Genomic DNA, 20,787 nt, shown 5'->3' on the forward strand with positions numbered 1-20,787 from the left:
AAGAGTGTATCATTTATTTGCAAAAGGCTAAAAATATACGAAAAGCAGAAATGATAATGGACCAAATACCGTGAAAATGTAGCGTTCATGATGTCGGTCCAACGGGGAGAGGTAAAGAGGAGCGCTGCAGCTGTTGACCAACACGACGATACCATTGCTTCCTGTGGGTCGCCGCGGGCCGCCACCGTGAGTCACAAGCCAACGCATGGAGGGTTAATACCAGAGAGAGAGAGAGAGAGAGAGAGAGAGGCAGCCGCTTGCAAGCGACTCATTCCATGCGTAATAATGTAAACAAGCTACTTTTTTATTTTACTTTTCCGGCCCTACGCTGTTGGCTTCTTGGGGAGGTGTCTATTTATCAATTTAACTTGTTTTCATGAGAGAGAGAGAGAGAGAGAGAGAGAGAGAGAGAGAGAGAGAGAGAGAGAGAGAGAGAGAGAGTTGTGCCAACTTGTAACACGTGTTGTTGTGTGTGTATATGTATGTTTGTCAGATTGTTTTCCCGTGTTTATTTGTTAGCATTTTTCGTGTGTGTGTGTGTGCGTGTGTGTTCTAAGACTTCGTCAAGCTCGGGAGTCCAGGATGAGGAAGGGGTTTATCATTGGGCGGGAAATAACATGGATTACCGCTGTTGAAAGCCTTGCATTGGGGCTGGCGGGTTAGTGCACACCGCGCCTCACAGCGGCGTGACGCGGTAGCCACGCTCCTCCACGGTGGGAGGAACCGCGGAAGTTTCCGTGGAATAGTCTTCGTGATCGTCAAAGTCCTCCGGTAAATCTCCCCAGGACACCCGCAGACTGCGCCGCGCCTCCCTGCTGGGATCGCGGCTAGTCTTCAGCACGCCAGTGAGGGGCCGCCCCTGCCGCAGTATTGCTGCAGGTTCAGTCTGCGGCGGCGAGCTGGTGGATGGCGTGTTGTCAGGATGCTCGTCGGTCTGCTCCTTAGGTGGAGAGTCTCCCAAAGGTGCCAGTAGCTTGAGCAGCGACACAGAGAGCGGGTCTCCAGCTGAGTCACGGGGCGAGGGTTGTCTCCTTCTGGGCAGGAGCTCAGGCGGCGGTGTCCTCTCCCGCCTCCCTCCCATGGCGGGGGAACCTGATCCTCTCAGTTTGGGCGTCATCGATATAATGGTGGGGGCGGTGCTCCTTGCCACTCGGTGCTGCACCGGACTCTCGGAAACACGACCGGCGGCGTCACTGGCCTCTCCATCTTGGGTTTTGCCCTCATTGTTTCCTCCTTCTGCCTCGCCGTCCCGACTCACTGTCACCTTGCCCTGTCGCGTGAGGCTGCCCCACAGCCTGAAGGAATTCCTCTGGGACTCTTGTGGACTAAACCAGAGGTGAGGTTCGGGTTCTTGTTCGTCTTCTAGGTCCGAAGAGGAGTGAAGGCTGGGCAGCCGCCATCGCCTAGTGAAAGACGTTCTGGTTTGGTTATCGATTTCCTCGTCGGGCTGGTCAGCCAAGAAAGACAAGGCATCGAGTGCCTCCTCAATTGAGCCTTGGTCTGATAGGTTGGCTTGGAGCGCCGCTCCCACGGACTGGCTGTGTTCCACCACGATCCCTGGAGACAATGGGCGGCGGGCGTCCTCTTCGGCGAGGCTCGTCTTTACTAGTTCCCTGAAGGACATCTTGTCCAGACCGCCCATCCTGCTGGGCCTCAGACCCGCGACTCCTAATGTTGGGATAGGGCTGGGAGGCCTGTCCCTCGTGGTGCCTCGCTCCCGGTCTGAAGCTCGTATTTGTGTTGCTGCCTCCTGCGTGGACAGCGGCAGAGTGTCAACGTGCACCGAGTAAGACACCACACCTTCCAGTTCCCCGGTAAAGAACCTCTCGGTGTCGCCGGTGTCCTCCACGACGCGGCTACTCTCAAGTCGCTCCAGTTTTTCAATAAACTCTTGCCTAGGTCCATCTTGCCCCAGGTCTTTCCTCCCTTGGTCCAGAGCGTACACTGGCTCCTCGTCGTCGGAAAGATCGAAGATAGCGTCCTTCATGCAAGGTCTGTCAGCGTGGAGCGGGGCTGGGCTGCTGGATTGGTTGACATCCTGGAATGGTGACACCCGCTCATAATCTTGCTGTATCCAGGAGCCGATAGACATGGGGCGCGCAGGTCGAGGAGGTCGTGGTGGTACAGGTGGAGGAGTTAGTGAAACACTGCGGCTGCGCTGTCCCTTCTCCCCACCAAGAAGCCGCGGTGGATTACATTCATCCAGATTGGGCTTCCTCGTGCTCTCATCCCGGCTGGAAGGCGGAGATGACGAACTGGTGTTATTTCCTTTCCCCGTGACGCCGTTAGTGCCTCCCTGTGAGGCAGCCCCAAGCAAACCTGCCCTGAAGGATGCCTGGGTGAAGTCAACATGCCAGGAGGCGGGCCTGGCATGGCTCCGGGTGCTGGTCTGCTGCTCCTGGATGCGCTGAGAAAAGTGCTCCACCATCTCACAGACGGAGGTGGTGCGTGCTTCAGCCTCGGGGACCGCTGCTTCAGGCTGAGGCTCGGGCTGACTACCGCCTGCACGCGGCCACACCTTGCCGCTTGGCGCCACACTCTCCTCCCGTATCGGACAGAAGCCTCGACGCTCAGGTTTAGCCAGCAGCTCCAACACCTCCATGTCCGCCTCTGTCAGGGACACAGACATGGATGCGTCACCTTCCTCCCCCTTTTCCTCCTCATCCTCCTTATTTTCTTCGTTCACCTCTTCCTCATCTGTACCTTCTCCTTCCTCCTTTTCCATCTGTTCCCACTCTGGTATATCAATATTTTCAAATGTGATTTTCTTTTTCTCTTTTCTTTCTTCCATTTCTCCCTTTTCTTGTATTATTTTTTCTTCCTTTTCCCTCAATATCATTACATCTTCCTCTTCATTCTGCTCCTCTTCCTCCTCTTCATTCTCCTCTTCCTTATGCTCCATCTCCTCCTCATTCTCCTTCTCCTCCTCTTTTTCCTCCTCTCGTATATCTATTTTGTCTTGATCACTGTTCGTCTCTTCCTCTTTCTTTTGTTCCTCGTCTTCATCCTCGTCCTCATTCTCCTGGTCCTCATCTTCATCCTCGTCCCTCTTTTCGCTTCTCTCTTGATCGTTAGTCTCCTGTTCTTCATCTGTCATTCCTGTGTTCCTTATTGTCTCCTCCTCTTCCCCTTTCGTCTCCTCATGATCACTTTCTCTTTCCTTATCCTCCTGTTCTTCAATTATCATTTCTGTGTTTTGTGTCTCCTCTTCCTTCTCCTCCTCCTCCCCGAGTGACTCACACTTGCGTTTACTATCATCATCATCATCATCATCATCATCATCATCATCATCATCATCATCATCATCATCATCATCAGGCACAATATCTTCTCCAATTTCCATCTCTTCATTCTCTCCGTTGTATTCATTTGTTTGGGGTTCTCTTTTTGCTACGTCTTCCTCCCCAGAATCTCCCTTTTCTATTTTATCTTGTTCTTTTTTCTCCTCATCCTTTTCTTCCTCCTCCAACACCAGCTCATCCTCCTTTTCCGTTTCCTTCTCCTGATCCTCATCATTCTCTCTCCTATTGTTCTCCTGCTCCTCCATCGCTTCTCCGCCCTCTTGTGGCTGATGGACTTCCACAGTACACAGGGCGCTAGTGGCTGCCATCTCCCTCTCCGCTCCACTCCACTCTCTCCTGGGGGAACTTCGAGGCGAGAATATACTTTCCAACCGGTACTTGTCGTCGTCCCTCCCCTTTCCAGACGAGGCACCGTCATCAACAGGGAAGAGGGAAGTGCCCGGAGTTGCAGCTGAGTTTGCGTGGAGTGTGTCTTGCGGCGGAGGGTTAGGAGGCGTGAAGGTCGGGATGAGGGGCAGCTGTGAGGGGCGGTGAGAGGCCGGGATGCGAGGGATGTCGGGTGTGTTTGGAGGGACCGGATTTTTCGGAGGAGTTGGTGTGTAGCGCGCGATTGGGATGTGAGGCGAGGCTGGGGAGTGGGAGCGAGAACGGGAGTGGGGCAGGGTGCCTGAGTGGTCAGAGGTGGTGGGTTTGTTAGGAGGAGGCCACACAGCAAGGCGCGGTGAGCGGGGACTACGAGGCGAGCGAGAGCCGTGAAGGGGAGGAGCCTCGTACTTGGGCTCGCTTGGGATATCCTTGGCTCCCTTGCTTCCCTGCTGCCATTGAAGACGGGGGGAGGAACACGCCGGTGCGAGGGTGGTCGGGGGCCAGTCGGTGGAGTGCAGGCAGGGCACCACAGGGGAGGGTGGCGAAGGGCTTCCTGGCCGCAGGTTTACAAGTCGCAGGTCCTCGCGGCGCACCGTGATGGTCTCGCGCAGTGGCAATGTTGGGGTGGTTGCTGCGGCGGCGGCCGCAGGGGCAGCAGGACTCACTCCTATGGTGTTCAAGCCAGAAACCAGACTTCTGATGGGCGAGGCTGTTGCCTCCTGCCGGAAGTACTGGCTGCCCAGGGACTTGTCTTTGGCTTCGCTCTCTAGGTACGAGAACTTACTGACGGCCACTGAGTGGGGCCGCGCTCGTCGTGGGAAGGTGCTGGTGTCTCCAGCACTCCCCGAGGCCTCCTTGCGGGGAAACCTAAGAGAGTTAGTGAAGCTTTTGGTAAGCGCCTCGGTGCGGCCTTCGTGGAGGCTGTGGCTCCGCGGAGCGCGGCTCTGTGATCCCAAAGTTCCATCCCGCTCCTTGTCACGATCCTTGACGAAGGCACGAGAAAACATAGAGACGAGCTTTCTAACGGGCGTGCTGGCCGCCATCGGGATGACCGTGCGGCGCGCCTCGGGGTAGGTGGCGCGGGTAGCGACTCCTCGTTCAAAGATGCTTGCTCTCTCCCTTACAGGCCGCAGACGGCGGGCAAGCTGGGGCGAGGCTGGGGCACTCTTAGCCGGTGGTCGGTCCCCCTTGCCGGCGTGACCCAGCAATGCTTGCCGCACGCGGCGGCTGATGCCCTCCGGGATCTCGCTGTAGGGACGGATGGACGAGAATGCGGGCCGAGGACGGATAAGAGTTTGGTCTAATTCAGGGCTTGGCGGTGAACTGCTGAAGGGAGATTCGTCCATGCTTCGTGGTCGAGGTCGCCCATTGGTGCGGGGCCCAGCGGATCCGTCCTGGGCAAGGCGGGGCGAGGTGGAGGACGTCCGTGACTCCGGGGATACACTTCTGTTCCGCAAGACGGGCCCGGGAGCACTCTGGGTCACGGTGGTGAGGGTGTGGAGGTTGTGTGCCGATGAGTCATTGCCGCGAGGCGGGCTGGCTGAGGGTGGTGGTGGGAGCTTTAGGGGCACAGCAGTCTTTTGAGACCCGGATATCTTTCGAGACGTGGCGTCCTTTTGGGACAGTGATGTCTTCTTGGGTGTGGCATCTCTTTGGGCTTGCTTTTTGAGCGCGACGTGCTTTTGCGCCGCTGTTTGCTTCTGTGGAGCTGCGGCCTTTGTGGGCAGTGGGGAGCGAGTAGCACGGGAGGCGCGGTGCCACTCCAGGGTGTGGAGGCGAGAGTCCACCATGCTGACGGCTCGCCGATCTGCCGTGAACCTGAATGGCACCACGTGGTTCAGAAGGCGGCTGTAATCACTCAGCTGTAGACCGTAGGCGCGGCTCACGGCGCCGAACAGCGGCACACTTTCGGGAGTCATAGGACGGCCTTCCAGAAGGTGTAAGTGATGCAGCAGTTCCGCCTGCAGGAAGTGGCGAAATGTGGCCCAGCGGCCCGCCAGCAACAGCAGCGGGTCTGGGGGGCGACCACTCCGCAGGCTCCTGGAACACGCTTCCCGGGCCTGCTGATCGCTGTGCCAGTCTAAACAGAGCGACCACACGCGGTGGTGTGTGAGCAGCCGGGCGTATGGGTTGTCTGAACGCAGCAGGCCGCCGAAGTGCTGCAGCACAAAGGGCGTGCCCAGAAGATCTGCGTGCACGCCCGTGGCTATCCTGTCAAAACCGCCACGCAGCACCCGGGGGTCGGCGGCCAGGGCGCGCACCTCCACCCGCAAAAAAGTGAGCTGCACGCGGCCAGGTTGTTTCAGGCTGCGGGCGGCAGCTACCAACACTCGCGTGAGGTAAGCCCGGTACATGTCCAGTAAGCTCCCGCTACCGCCCCCACCAGCAGCAACCGCCGAGAAATCCCAGTCTTGAAAAACCATGTCAATGCCGTGCGGGGCATACACCATGTGGTCATCCGGGCCCGCCGTGCTGGCCCACTCAGCCTCCTCGGAGCCACGGGGTGCTACGTCCAGCGGCGGGTGGCGCGGGTCACGACGCCGCGGGCTGAAGCACGTGAGTGTCACATTGGGGAAGTCGCCACCTCTGCTGCCACGTCCCCGCCGCAGGGAGCCTCGCTTCAGCCAGTCTGAGAGGGACCGCTGGTGCTCCCGCGGGCATGAGCGCACGTAACGGGCCAGGACTTCACGTACGCCCGCCGAGGATATCTTGTGGGCGCGGCTCTTCTCCAGTTTATGCATGGCCGCGGGGTCATTGGCCAGACTCATCCAGCCCTGCCACACCGCCTGCACCAGGGGAAAGCTGCCCGCCTCCACCCGAACCTGTGGAAGTATTACTGGGCTCAGCTCATGTTGACGGTTGATGTGTGTGTGTGTGTGTGTGTGTGTGTGTGTGTGTGTGTGTGTGTGTGTGTGTGTGTGTGTGTGTGTGTGTGTGTGTGTTTGTGTTTATGTGTGTGTGTGTGTGTGTGGCTGCATCAGTAGTAGCAGCACGTGCCTCACCTGCCCTCGCGTCTCGTGCATGAAGGCCGCGTGAGTCATGTTGAGGAGGTTGTGCAGCGTGTTGCAGAGCAGAGCGTGGGCCTCCATGTCCAGCGCCAGGGAGTACATCACCAGCACCACCTGAGGACCGGGACGGCGTGAGAAGCAGTGGTAGTGGTGATACTGGTGATGGTAGCAGTGGCAGCGGAGCCTTTGATGGGGATGTGGTGCAGGGATGGCGGCGGTAATGATGGTAGTGTACATGAGTCAGTTGGCACAGGGATGTAGGTTTGGGTGCATGGCAGCAGTGGTGGTGATGGTGGTGGTGACAGTGGTGGTAGTGGTGGTGGTGTAAGTGGTGGCTTGAAATGGTTTTCCTACGTACTGGTTGTGTGAGAAGGTGATGGGTGTGTATGGCTGATGATTACCTTCCATGCTGGTTCTTTTCATTGTGTCACGTTATATAGTAGGTATATTATATTATATAATGTACACTGAAGTTAGCACACACACACACACACACACACACACACACACACACACACACACACACACACACACACACACACACACACACACACACACACACACACACACACACACACACACACACACGTACATATTTAACTGAACTGACCAAGGGTTTATCTGTAATATTTTTATAGAAGTGTGGGTGTGTGTGTGGGGGGGGGGAGGAGGAGGTGCCGTACCTTCTCAGCGTGGGCGTGCAGCTGCGTGGGTTGCTCTGGGGCCTCAGCAGGCAGAAGCAGGTACAGCAGCAGCAGGTCCCTCGCCAGGATGTGAGGGCTGGCCTCCACCAACGTGAACTCCAGGACCTGAAACACACACACACACACACACACACACACACACACACACACACACACACACACACACACACACACACACACACTTGAGGAATAGTTTTGAACTCTCGACGTCGCTGGTAGGCAGATGTAAGAGGCAACAGAACACAGTAAGAATGATGCGAAGGTAAAGTGAAGTAAATTAGCCTCTTCTTTTTCCTTGAAATGGTGAAGGTTACTATTAGGATGGAGAGTAAGGTCAGAGTTGTGTATATATGAGAAATAAGAGAATAAATAAATATGTAACTGAATAAATAAGTGCACTCGTTAATTATTTGATAAACTATTACATTTCAGTTTCCCTCAAAATCTTGCGAAGTGATCCTGCCTGGTCATGTTTTTTTTTTCTTTCTTTTTATGTAAAAGTATTTTTGGCCAAGCCAACAAAAGCAAAAGAAAGAAAAAATCCACCTAACACACACACACACACACACACACACACACACCTGGGGACAGAGGTCAGGAGTGGAGTGCAGGGTGCACAGCACGTGCTTCAGGTCAGCCCCAAGCAGGAGAAGACGCAGGACATCTTTCTTCATCACCTCTTTCTTCTCCTTTGTCAGTTTTTCCTCGCAGTCACTTTTTTCGTCGTCATCTTCACTCTCGTTTGTCTGCTCCTCATTCTCATTGCCTTCTCTTCTGCTCTCCTGAACACAAGATATATATATATATATATATATATATATATATATATATATATATATATATATATATATATATATATATATATATATATATATATATATATATATATATATACTTTTTTTTTTTTTTTTTTTTTTTTTTGTGTGTGTGTGTGTGTGTGTGTGTGTGTGTGTGGTTAAGTATGGTTTTAAGGGAATAGCCATGTGTAGGCCTACTGGCTTCTTGCAGCTTCCCTTATGTTCCTTTTGTGTGTGATGATGATGAATGAAGGTGGTAATAATAATAATAATAATAATAATAATAATAATGATAATAATAATAATAATAATAATAAAAATAATTTTCAGTTTATTTAGGATAACCAGCACGAAAGCTGAAAAATCACAAGGATCGGGGAACATGTTGATGGTAAGGAAGTGTATGAGTAAGGAGGAGACCACTTCTGGCATTACCTTGCTGTGCTGCCGCGTGATCTGCGTTGAGGCGTAATACTTTGCTCCCTCATTCTCGCTCCACCTTCAAGAAAAATGCAAATCAGCCTTTATTTATGTCACTATTACTTGATCATATGTTGTGGTGAAAAACAGAGGGCAAAAGTATAATTAGTAGACTCATTCAAGCATACAAAGCAGATGGAACGTGTTTGAGATTATTCAAGGTGTTTCATGAACCTCAACCGCTAAGCGTGAGAGAGAGAGAGAGAGAGAGAGCGAGAGTGCTGTGTAATACAATAACCACGAAAAAGTACGACACATGATCTAAAACAAATAAATTAGTAAAAATGTAAGTTTGAGATCAATATGAAATAAGTATGAAAACAGTAAACATAGAAGTGTCAAATTCGATCGTACGAAGTCAACACCAAGAATTCAAACAAGTGTGGCTGACATGATTGTTAGCTGGGGGGCGAGGAATGGCAGTGAGGCAGGAACCTTGGTGTGGTGTTTACCTGAGGTAGTCGACGGCGTGGATGAGGCGTCCGATGTATTGTGGGATTCCCTTGGCGCGCCTGTTCCACCCGTCAATCTTCACGGCGGCCTCTACCACCTGTTGGAGGCATGGAAGGCGCGGACACAGCATTAAGATCCGTATTCAGAAACGCTTAGCTCTCTCACCACGACTATTTTGTAAGGTAACAGACGATGAGCCGGGTTCTCAAGTGTTTCTCCTCTTAATTACATAGAAATCTTTTAATATGTCACTAGAACCATAAAAGTCCTTAAAAACCCGTGTAACTTCATCTAAAGCCTTTTGAAAATATCTAAAGCATTTTGAAAGTAGTGGAGGGGCTGCGCAAAAGTGTTTCAGAATTATGGTCCTAAGCACGAAAACTCACAGGGAGATATATTATTTAATGAAATAATATAAGTGTTTTCATCTGATTGCTAGGTCCTTCCATTAAGAAACTTACAGTAAATGAAAAGGTGCGTTTCACCCAGATATCAGTAGTCTCAGAATCATTGTATGGTAAGGATATTTCCATAATCATCCTCACAGGGTTTGGTAGCCTCTGGTGTGATGGATAAGGCATTAGAGTTTGAGGAATTGCTGCAGTTTCATGTAGTTGTGGCCAGAAGTCTAGTAACATTCATTCATTCATCATTCATCATTCATACCGTCGGTAACGAATTCTGGTATTGCAGTTTCAACCAATACACCGTACGTAACTATAGCATTTGGCATGGTCTACATCTCACTGTTTGGAGCATTTCTGACCCTATTTTACCTTGTCGGAAATTAATACTAATTTCAGATGAGAATTTTGAAGGTTAAAGTCAATTCTAGCTTAGATCCGTCTGTCATCTCTCGTAGGATACTGAGTATGTTCGTATGTTTGTTATCATTGGTGCGCATGCTCGATGGCGACGTGACGTAGCGCCACGTGTTAAGACCTATGATGACGTGGGGCTACCTGCTGCGATTCAGGTCACACGGAAATTTGTTGGCCAATCACATACAGGCACGTATGTTTAGAGGAGGAAGGAGAACCTGGGACCGTCTGTGCTGCGTCACTTAGACCATGGCTACGGACCATGGCTACGGGAGAGACGTGTGCTGGCTGTGAATATACGAACCGCCAGTTCTCTCAGCTTCTTCTTAAGGTATTATTCGTTAAGTAATTACTGTTGGTATGTAGCGATGACTGACAATGTAGGAGGTTGCAAAATGTCCCTCGTTATGCAAATTTCCAGCTATTTTGACAATCGGCACTGACAACAAAAGGAAGAGTTCAAACATTTCAGTGTCTTGAGCTTTATTTATGGCTCGGTTGCTCTAAGTAACGTCATACTGACATTAGCCATCGTTACGGTAAGGACTTGTTTGGGACTTCAGTCATCACGTCATCCAGACCCCTACTCCCAACCTGCCCGCCTCCGTCTCCCCTTCTCCCCTCCTTCTCTCCTCTCTTTCTACCCGCCTCCCCGCTTCCCTGCCTCCTATCGTCGTCTTTCCACTTCCCAATTTCTTCGCTTCCCAACCTTACAGTCCCGACATCCCTCTTGACCACCGTACCCGCCTCCCCGCGGTGGCCTGATGCACGAGTAGCGAGATAACGTGTTTTGCTATGCACGATTCTTTTTAGGCAAAACTTTTCATGTTTAGCAGGGATTCCATTAACAATTGCACGACTGCTGAAGGAGCGGCGCGAAGCACACAATGGCAGTTGTGATAATAGTGGTGGTTGCTGTCAACGGATTTTTCTTTTTTTCGTGTGTGATTTCATGAATTATAAAGTGGTACAGAATTATAGACTGTCACATACCTAGTATATTTAAAAAAGTTGACTACCGAACTACATAACAATTCCTTCTATGCTGCAGTTAAAATTTCCCTCACCTTGTACTACCATCATTGAGGTAATTGTTTCTAATGAACTGCAGTTAATTGAGAACTAGTGAGTTATGCATAGAAGCACTTTAGGTATACTAATTATCGCTCCCACCCCCACCACCCCGCCCTGCTACTGGCGTCACCACCACCATTATTATAGTCAAGCTATTGCCCGCACACTGTTACCTATTTTCATTACTTCAACCTTGCGTCTTGCAGATCGTGTGGCGGGGAAATGCGACCCAATAGCCTACGTACGTGTGTGTGTGTGTTGCTGAATGACCCAGAGAGAGAGAGAGAGGGAGGGAGGGAGGGAGGTAAATGCACAACTAGACTCGTTTACTTTTCCCCAAACACCATCTCCTTCCCAGCCCAGTAATTACATGTAGTTGAATTTTTTTATTTATTTATTTTATTTTATTTTTTTTTATTCATCACATCCTCCTCCTCGTTGTCCTCCTTCCTCTTTCATCTCCATCTCAACAACTCTTCTTTCTCCTTCCTCATCGGTGTTCTTCCTCCTTGTCATCTTTTAACTCCTCTTTCCGCTTACATTCCTTGAATAAATCCTCTCACATCCTTCCCTTTCCTCTTTATTTTTTCTTCCCATAACCCCCTTACTCCTCCTCCTCTTCATCTTCTTTATCTCTCCTTTTCTCTTCTTCCTGCTTCCTTCTACCGTCATCCTTCCTCCTCCCTTTCCTGTTCGCTTCTTTGTCATCTTTTTTTCCCCCATCTTCATGCTTTTCCTCTTTTTCCTATTTGTTTTTCTCTTTCACTGCCTTTTTTTTTCATCTCCTCCTCCTCCTCCTCCTCCTCCTCCTCCTCCTCCTCCTCCTCCTCCTCCTCCTGGTGCCTGGGACTTACCGTCTTCTTGGCCTGGAGACACACGCTGCCATGGGTGCTCGCGTCCTTTCGTCTGCACGCGTCTGTACAGTAAGTTACCAGCAGGCATTCCGGACACGACGTCCCGCCCGCCACCTCATGCCCGCACCACCCGCAGCCCACCAGCCGCCCTTGACTGTTGGCGCACTCGTCCTGCAGGGAACACACACCACAGTGACACATATGCGCGCACACACACTTGCGTAGGCCCGTATTACGAAACGTTTTGCTTTCATCACGGCCATTTTCAAAGGTCATAGATGATAAGTTGGGTTCAAAAGTGTTTCACCAATTCGTAATAAAGAAATCTTGTTAATCTGTCACTGGAAATGTAAAAACACTATTAAAAATTCGTGTAACTTCAAGAGGCCCTAGAAAACAGTGGAGGTGCAGTGCAGAAGTGTTTCAAAATATGGCCCATAGTGACACAGGCTCATATTCTGAAACACCACTGTGCCGCATCGTCACTGCTCTCGAAGGACACTATGTAGTTGAAGTTACACAGGTTTTTTTAAGTGTTTCTGTGATTAAAGCGTTAGATTAACAAGATTTTTACATTAATAACAGAAGAAACACTCTTGAAAATCCGGCTCTCTGTGGCCTTTGAGAATGGTCGTGGTGAGAGAGCAAAGTGTTTCTGCATACTGGCCACACGCGCACATACACGCACTCATACATGCACAAACTCTCAAGTCGTCACTTCCACGCACTGCCACCCACCGTATGTCTGAGTTTGTCCTTCTTCTGGCAGGTGGAGGAGCAGTAGAGGGCGAACCTGCAGACGTGACACCGCTGCCGCCCGCCACGCCCGCACGCCCAGCACCGCCCTGCCCCAGAGTCCATGTCTGGGGCGTGCTACAGGTGCGTGCTGGGGGAAGAACAGGAAGGGAGGGTACTGGTGTGTGGTGTCTGGTGATGTTTTGTGGATAGTGAGAGTGACTGACTGACTGACTGACTGACTGACTGACTGAAAGAATTATTTTTCGGTGAATGACAAGTTTTCGGTTTCCTCTCTCTCTCTCTCTCTCTCTCTCTCTCTCTCTCTCTCTCTCTCTCTCTCTCTCTCTCTCTCTCTCTCTCTCTCTCTCTCTCTCTCTCTCTCTCTCTCTCTCTCTCTGCATATCCATCAGAGTTAGTGTATCATGATGATTATTATGGCACGAGTTGTTAAGCGAACACTGGGTTTCATCCTTAACTAACCCGTGAAAGTCGGAGACACGTGATCGGCCACTCGCGTGTGTGGTTTTGCGTGCGGGCATGTGAGTGGCCGCGGCGGACGGGTAGCGTGGGTTGCCCTGAGTGAGTGACACTCCCTCTCACGGCGGATGCTTGGCACTGACTTGCCGCTGTCTAGTCAGGTTAGTTGCATTGCGTCGGGAGATGATCTAAGGAAGGAACATTATTTGAGTTTGGCAGTAAAGATCGTGCAGACTCTGCGATGACCTGTGTGCTTACCGAGTCGAGAGAGGCGTCGAGGAGTGCCCTGGAAAATAAATATATAAAGTAATGGATTCTGAATGAATATCAGAATGACTTGTATTAATTTTATTTTCCAACGTTCAAAACAAGTGTGCAGCTCCTGAAAGAAAACGTGTCCCCAAGCAAGCATACTTAAACACCCCAACATACACACACACACACACACACGTACGTCTTTCAGACATTACTGCCTTGAGGTGCTTTATGCAGGAATTTCTCTCTCTCTCTCTCTCTCTCTCTCTCTCTCTCTCTCTCTCTCTCTCTCTCTCTCTCTCTCTCTCTCTCTCTCTCTCTCTCTACAATTAAAAACCTGCAAATTAAATCAAATGTGAATACTGATTTTATTTTTTTCATTGAGGTCATGAACAAGTAGGATGAAATAATCACCATAATTATCAATTAAACTTAGCAATTTATCCAAGATGTCTCTCAATAATTTGGACATATGGAAGAATGCGTTAGATATAAAATATAAGTTCCTCCTTTTTTTTAATCCACTGCAACATTGGTTGACTGTCTAAACTCACACCCGGTGGTCGTTGGTCCCTGCATCTGGTTGTGTGGGATTTTGAGAACGACCGAATGCCACATGCAAGTCGAAAATTATATGAATATGCACAACAGATGTTATACCCAAATCATTTATTCTTCCACCTATAAAAGCAATTGCTTGAACTTGTGTGTGCGCGTCGAAGAGTGTGAGTGTCATTTGAGAAGGTTGTTAGGCCTACGTGACGCGGACCATGGAGTGGTAGCGAGGAGCTTGGCACGTGCGCTGGTAAACTGTTTTTTTTCATAGAAAGGAGTGCATAACATAAAAAGGCGAGGTGCATCAAAATGAGTCTGCAGAAAAAAGAAAAAAAAAGTTATTGCCAGGAGACTGAATTTTGAAACCGTTCTCTCATCAGGTTCTTGCAGGAGACTGAATTTTGAAACCGTTCTCTTATCAGGTTCGGATATTCAATGGCTCCGCAGATGATTATAGTCAGATTTTCATGAGTTTTCTCCATTGACGATACAGAATCCTTGTTAAACGGCCATTCCAATCACGGAGCACCCTTGAAAACACATCTTTGTGGAGTTGTGTGTTGAAAATAGTCGAGATCGAGAGATACAACTTTTGAGAATGACCTGAGCAATATTACTGAACTGAACCCCCCGGATTAATGGAAAACACCACTACCACCACCATTACCACCGATTTTCTCTGAACATGGCAGTACGAGATAATGCAGATCAGTGTCACAATAAGTGGTGTATCCAAGGTCATTATATTATTTAAAGGCATTGCGCAACATGAACCCAGTCGTTTGACGCGACTATTAGTAACACTCGTGCTGGTGGTTTTAGGTCATTGTCTTCATTGTGCCTCTTCATGATCGTACTTAGTAGTAGTAGCAGTAGTGGTAGTGGTGGTAGTAGCAGCAGCAATAGTGGTATTAGTAGTAGAAATTAGAGCATGATCCGATTATGTACCATGGGATCACTTTCGACTCTACTTTGTTCGAGGGTCCAAAACCGAAGCCTCGTGTCTGCGCCTCGTCTCGTAAGACTAAACAGTGATATACGGGTCTTCATTTATAACAATTTGTAGGTATAGTTGTGCCTGGTGTTATTCACGTGCGCATTTTGGTAATTTTGAGGTTTAGATCTAATTATTATTATTATTATTATTATTATTATTATTATTATTATTATTATTATTATTAACATTATTAGCATTATTTCAGTCAGATACAAAAATTAAATCCAAAGCAAATTATATATCATTTATATTCTATAGTATTAGGTCATGAGCAAATTGCGAAGTTAGAATTACCATAATTATGAATTGTGTGTGACGAGTTAGAGATCTAACTTTCCTGAACATAGGGGTCCTGCTGACAAGCGTTTCGGCGTCCTGGCTCTATTTGTTACAGCAGCTCTAACGGAAGCTCTTGGGTTTTACGAGATTTCCATGGTGTTAATGATAGTTTGACTCTACACCACAGTGAGAAAAAAAGATAATAGCAAGTATGCTTGCTGCCTTTGAAATAAGTACTAATGGGAGCCCAGAGCGCTTCAAACTATGGAGCCTGCTTCCTGGGAATATAGATGTTTGTCATGGCTGGCCACGCGTTAGAAGTGACGTGTATGGAAACGATCGACCTGTACATGGACCATATTCTGAAACACCTCTGTGTCGTACCCCCAACTACTTCCAAAATGCTCTATCTGAAATTACACGGGTTTTTAAAGATGGCTTTTTATATGGTTCTAGTGACAGATTAACAAGATTTCTACTCTCTCTGTAGCGTTTGAAAATAGAGGTGGTGAGAGAGCTAAGCTTTGCAGAATACATGCCCATGTATGTATTCGTTCATCTAAAGCAGTCATAGTGCATTCTACGGTTCCTTCATTAGTTGTTGAAGATCAGTAACGTACAGAGAGAGAGAGAGAGAGAGAGAGAGAGAGAGAGAGAGAGAGAGAGAGAGAGAGAGAGAGCGCACTAGGATAATAATTTTAATCTCTTCCTATTCGTTCCCTTCCTCCTCCCACTTGTCCTCCACCCCCTCCTCCTCTGGTTTCGACTGAAGTAAGAAAGTCAGTATGGGAAACGGCCAGAGAGAGAGAGAGAGAGAGAGAGAGAGAGAGAGAGAGAGAAATATAACGTGAGCCTGGACGCTGTAATAAAAAACTCCACGGTGGGCCACGTTAATTAAGCTGTCCCCGCAGATGCTACTCTATCCCCACCGCCACTTTCCATCTCTCGCTTTCCTTCCCCCATCGTCTCACCCACATCCGTTTCTCGCCCTTCTGGTATTTTGTCGCTTCCCACACAGCTTGCCTTTTCATATTTAATGTTTACCTTGTATTATGTCCATTTAACACTCTTCGCATCTCTCTCTCTCTCTCTCTCTCTCTCTCTCTCTCTCTCTCTCTCTCTCTCTCTCTCTCTCTCTCTCTCTCTCTCTCTCTCTCTCTCTTGGAGGGTATTTCAATTTTTTTTTTTTTTTTCATTCAGATGAAACCAGAGGAAGAGGAATAAGAGAAATGTGATAAAATCGTATGGTGAAAATTATTGTTTTAATACTTATAGAAAGTGACCGGGAAAGCATAGCAAGGATGATGATGATGATATTTTTTTTTTCGTAAACTAAATTGCATGTAAGAGAAAAAAAATCAGTTATTCAAATTCAGCAAACAGCAATTACCATTATATATATATATATATATATATATATATATATATATATATATATATATATATATATATATATATATATATATATATATATATATATATATATATATAATATATAATTAACGAAGCGGCTCCTAAAGGGAGGACCCTTCCTGTCCACTCAAAGTATAAGATAAAATTACTCCAAGAAACAAACGTTTATTGAAATGTCTCGTGTTTACATAATTTGTTTCGTTTGTTTTAACCCAAGTATAGATTTTTGTTTTCTTAAGCAGTACTATGATATAAAGGCTAAAAATATATAATTTTGTACAAGCACAGAGATGGTGAGGGAAGGGAGCGTGGGGGTCTCTTAGAGGGGGAAAAAAAAAAGTGGCGTCATTTAAGATAGTTCGGAAACTTCATCTGTCCCAATGATTATTAAGTCTTGGAAGACTGTCCTGTCGAGTCAAGCGTTGCGTTGGTGAATGGCACTCCTTTCCGTGAGACGAGAGTGTGGCGGCTCACGATGTAACGCGAGAACGAGCAGGACGCTCTCTAGCATAGGGCAGGTGTACGTCAGTGATTATTCCTCTTCCTGCACTCAGCGCTCTCTCTCTCTCTCTCTCTCTCTCTCTCTCTCTCTCTCTCTCTCCTATCATTCCACTCCCATCTACATTCTCCATTCTCAGCTCCTCCCTACCATACCCACTAGATCACAACCACCACCATCGCAGCATCTCAATTCGTTCCCTAACCTATTCCCGAAGCCTGCCCGCCTGTCACGAGTGTGGGAGGATTGTATGTCTTTGATTCGTGGTCACACACACACACACACACACACACACACACACACACACACACACACACACGCGCGGAGGGAGGAGGAGGAGGGGGAGGAGGGCGACAGTCCGAGAAGAATGTAAAAATAGATGATAGAGATAAGAAGTTAAGGAAAGAAGAGAACGTAATAATAGAGGGGAGAAGGGGGGAAGGAAATAAAAGAAGGTAATAATTGAGAGGAGGAGGAAGGGGGAGGGGAAATTGGAGGAGAAATAAACTGAAGAAAGGAAGGAGGAACATTCAAACAAGAGGAGGAAGGGAGAAAATTGACGTTGAATGGAAGAACGAAGTAGGGGAGGAATTAGGAGTGAAGACGTAGAAGCGAGTAGGAAAGAGTGTTTGAGGCTGAGAAGTGTTGTGGTTGGAGGTGACCACAGTGGCAGAGACGACGGCACGGCCAGGCAGCGTCAAGTTTCATCTCCAGTCACAATCTGTGTTCTCCGCAACCTTCCTTCCTCCTTCACTCCAGCACCGCCCTCAGCTTCTTTGTCCCTGTTCAACTTTCATCTTTCCTAGTTATTTCAACTTTACCCATCCTTTCTTCGCACCCGTTCTTTTTTCTCCTTTGTAGTTTTTTTTTTTTTTTCGAGTGTTTCATCTCCCTGGTGTATATATAATATGTTATATGGCTTCTTGCCAGTATTCTCCGACGCTCAATCAAAGATGTGCTGTAGACTTCCATAGATCCGAGAAAGATTACTGGTCCCGTCCTGATCATGATGATTCTTTCATGTTGTTGCACAAATTGTCACAGCAATGCACTGCACATTTCAGTACACACATCACACACCAAGGACGCATCGTGGTGACACAACACCACAAGTTTGTGGTACAGATTTTCATGCTGCCAAGATCCATTCTACTACTACTACTACTACTACTACTACTACAATTACCACTACTACTACTACTACAATTACCACTACTACTACTACTACAATTACCACTACTACTACTACTACCACCACCACTGCAGTAGCAGTAGACATTTCCAATATCAGTGTCATCTACCGAACCCTTTACATGCAAGAGAGAGAGAGAGAGAGAGAGAGAGAGAGAGAGAGAGAGAGAGAGAGAGAGAGAGAGAGAGAGACTGACTCGCCTGGAAGAGATGAACCTGCTGCTGGAGCGTCTCGAGGATGACTACTGACTGACCTCAGCTTTGACGGGATTTTAGAGCGACATCCGATCTCTCTCTCTCTCTCTCTCTCTCTCTCTCTCTCTCATATAAAGATTAACATTTTGCATTAACTCCAATGTTTGTTCACTGGAGGTGGATTTCTGCCTGCACAGTGACGTCTGTTTTTGTGTTCTCTTCTGGAATATTGTCTACTTTCCGGAACCACGGGCTGGCATTATCTCCAGAAGCACTACATGATCTTTGACCTTTTTTTGTAGTATTTCCTATTCCTCCACCAGCAGTAGGCACTTGATCTCATCCAGTCATGTCACACGGGACTAGTGGACCTCATTCAAGCTCAGCAAAGCACCCATTCCTCCTACACTGTAATAGAGAGATGTCCATCCATAGGGACATCTCACCAATCTTGAAACTCGCTCATCTTCCTTTCATATAAATGTGGTGGTAGAACTTTCATAGTCATAAGCCTTGAACCCCACAAATTTCATGCAACAAAGGCACACCTGATAGGGCTTTCTTATATATCACGTCAAGTTGATAAAACCCAGCAAACTACTATTTATGTTCTAGATTCTTCTCAGCTACTGTCTTCGTTGGTAAATTCCAGCCCACACATCCTCTGGCCTTTTACACTTGCATTCCTTATTTCATCAGCCAATCACTTACAATTCTCCAAAACTCCTTCAAAAGCTCACTGAGTAAGCTTATTCCCATATAGCTAATAATTATCTGCTTCTTTTCCCTTTGCACAATGACAGCTTTTCAGTCTTCTGACGCCTCCCCTTCCATTCTATAAATATCACCCTCATTTCAGTTTGTTTTCATACACTATTATTCATCCATTTTACATCACAACAATCTCAAGCTTATTTCAGGTACAGATGTGAAGATGAGCTGACTTAGCCTGAGTGAGTGTGCTGTATGCTAACATCTTGACCCAGTTATTTATTATTGGTCTGGTGAGTCTGACATGAAGAACTTAAACAAGAACTTAAACTATAGGCAAGTATTTTAAGATACTACAACATTATAGGAATTCCCAAGATAGTTAAACAAACATCATTAATCAAAAATTATATATTGAGATGACTTCTTTGTACACCAAATGAAAACAAAATATAAAGGTCAAGAGAAAAGAAAATAACAAAGGATGGACAACAAAATTTCACATCAATAATATGACATTTTATTCTCCATAGCCCAGTCTTTTTATCTGTCTCAAGAGTTCAGGTGTTTCCTAGTCGGACTCTTTTGGTGGCTTCCTCTTTGTCCTCACAGCCTGGCAGCTTCCTCTTGGCCTGGCCGAGGGTACCTTCTCGACCACAATGTTGATTTAGGGTGGTGGGAATGGAAAGAGTGGAGAGATCTGCACCTCTTTCTACCTTTATGCTGTCTTTGTGTTCCTCCCTGTTCTCATTTGTCTCATTTATTTCCACAGCCAATGTTTTGTTGCAGTTTGAGTCTGGGGTTACAGCGGGCTTGGGAGATATGACACCTGAAGATGCTGCATCTTCTCTTTCCTGGCTAGCAGATAAAGAAGGTGTGTTGGAGGAATGCTTGGTGGTGTTTGGAGCAGAGATGTTAGTACTTAAGTTGGGTACAGTAGTAGTACCAGTTGTAATAATACTAGAAGTACAAGTTTTAGTAATGGGACTGTCAGAAGGAATAAGGATGTGGGGGGAAGAGAGGGTGGTAGAGGTGTAGGATGCTGTCTTATCCCCAACCCTGAGAACTAGTTCATCATTATTAATACTACTATCACAGACATGTGCCACCTTCTCTGAGGTTGGGCAAGAAGTGCAAGGGATTGGTGCTTTGTCACAATTGTGTACTCTAGTTTGAGGCTGTTGTGAAGGACAAGAACTAGAGTCCTTGTGCTGCTGCTGCTGCTGTTGATGTCTTTGAGCTTCTTTGATGGGAGGTGATTCCTCTGCTTCCTCACTATCTCTCCGCCTTTTATCTCCTTTCTTCTGGCTGGATTCCTTGCTGTGTTCAACCACTTCAGTGCTGAAGACATCGTCATCTCCGATGGCACTACTAGTGGTGATCATGGCAGTAGTAGGGGCAGCAACAGCAGTGCTGCTCTCTGCCACTGGGCTGGACTTGGTGCTACCACCTGCCTGTAGAAGAAATTGCATTTCTTTTTATCTCCTCGTCACTTAGAACTTGTCTTCAGGGTCATCAATTAATTTCTGTAATCTTTGAGGTTATTCAATGATAAGGATTTACTATATACTTTTTCTATTTATTGTGAATCAATAGTAATATAGTAATATTGCTCCAT

At 47.7% G+C, this 20,787-nt stretch overlaps 2 protein-coding genes and 2 long non-coding RNA genes across 7 annotated transcripts in view; 1 reads left to right on the forward strand and 3 right to left on the reverse strand.

Annotated features, from left to right (window-relative positions):
- Positions 1–9,240, reverse strand: LOC135107657 (uncharacterized). The gene is made up of 6 exons (XM_064017763.1): positions 9,110–9,240; positions 8,613–8,676; positions 7,962–8,162; positions 7,360–7,485; positions 6,671–6,790; positions 1–6,490 (listed from the first exon to the last, which is right to left on the reverse strand). Exons 1-6 carry the CDS (start codon positions 9,238–9,240, stop codon positions 677–679), a joined length of 6,456 nt encoding a protein of 2,151 aa, XP_063873833.1. The 3' UTR covers positions 1–676.
- The window catches only part of LOC135107659 (uncharacterized), a 12,306-nt gene continuing 583 nt past the window's right edge, over positions 9,065–20,787 (forward strand). Inside the window, exons 1-4 of the long non-coding RNA XR_010271880.1 lie at positions 9,065–9,292; positions 10,121–10,262; positions 12,629–12,738; positions 19,959–20,043. This is a non-coding gene — a long non-coding RNA (uncharacterized LOC135107659). The remainder of the gene's footprint in view (positions 9,293–10,120; positions 10,263–12,628; positions 12,739–19,958; positions 20,044–20,787) is intronic.
- LOC135107660 (uncharacterized) lies at positions 11,819–12,737 on the reverse strand. The gene is made up of 2 exons (XR_010271881.1): positions 12,598–12,737; positions 11,819–12,030 (listed from the first exon to the last, which is right to left on the reverse strand). It is a non-coding gene; the product is annotated as an uncharacterized LOC135107660 (long non-coding RNA).
- LOC135107658 (7SK snRNA methylphosphate capping enzyme-like) overlaps positions 19,565–20,787 on the reverse strand; it is an 11,159-nt gene continuing 9,936 nt past the window's right edge. For all 4 annotated transcript variants that reach the window (XM_064017766.1, XM_064017765.1, XM_064017764.1 and 1 more), the window contains one exon: positions 19,565–20,623. In XM_064017766.1, coding sequence (XP_063873836.1) covers positions 19,730–20,623 — 894 coding nt within the window. In that variant the 3' untranslated portion in view covers positions 19,565–19,729. The remainder of the gene's footprint in view (positions 20,624–20,787) is intronic.

The sequence above is a fragment of the Scylla paramamosain genome, chromosome 15, assembly GCF_035594125.1.
Source record: "Scylla paramamosain isolate STU-SP2022 chromosome 15, ASM3559412v1, whole genome shotgun sequence".
NCBI lineage: Eukaryota > Metazoa > Arthropoda > Malacostraca > Decapoda > Portunidae > Scylla > Scylla paramamosain.

Bases quoted from the DNA above. Each gene is read 5' to 3' on its own strand.
- LOC135107657 (XM_064017763.1), bottom strand. From the start codon at position 9,240: ATGCTGTGTCCGCGCCTTCCATGCCTCCAACAGGTGGTAGAGGCCGCC. The intron at 7,486-7,961 runs GTGTGTGTGTGT...TGTGTGTTTCAG, and splicing joins CTCCTGACCTCTGTCCCCAG to GTCCTGGAGTTCACGTTGGT. The intron at 6,491-6,670 runs GTGAGGCACGTG...ATACTTCCACAG, and splicing joins TGCACGAGACGCGAGGGCAG to GTTCGGGTGGAGGCGGGCAG.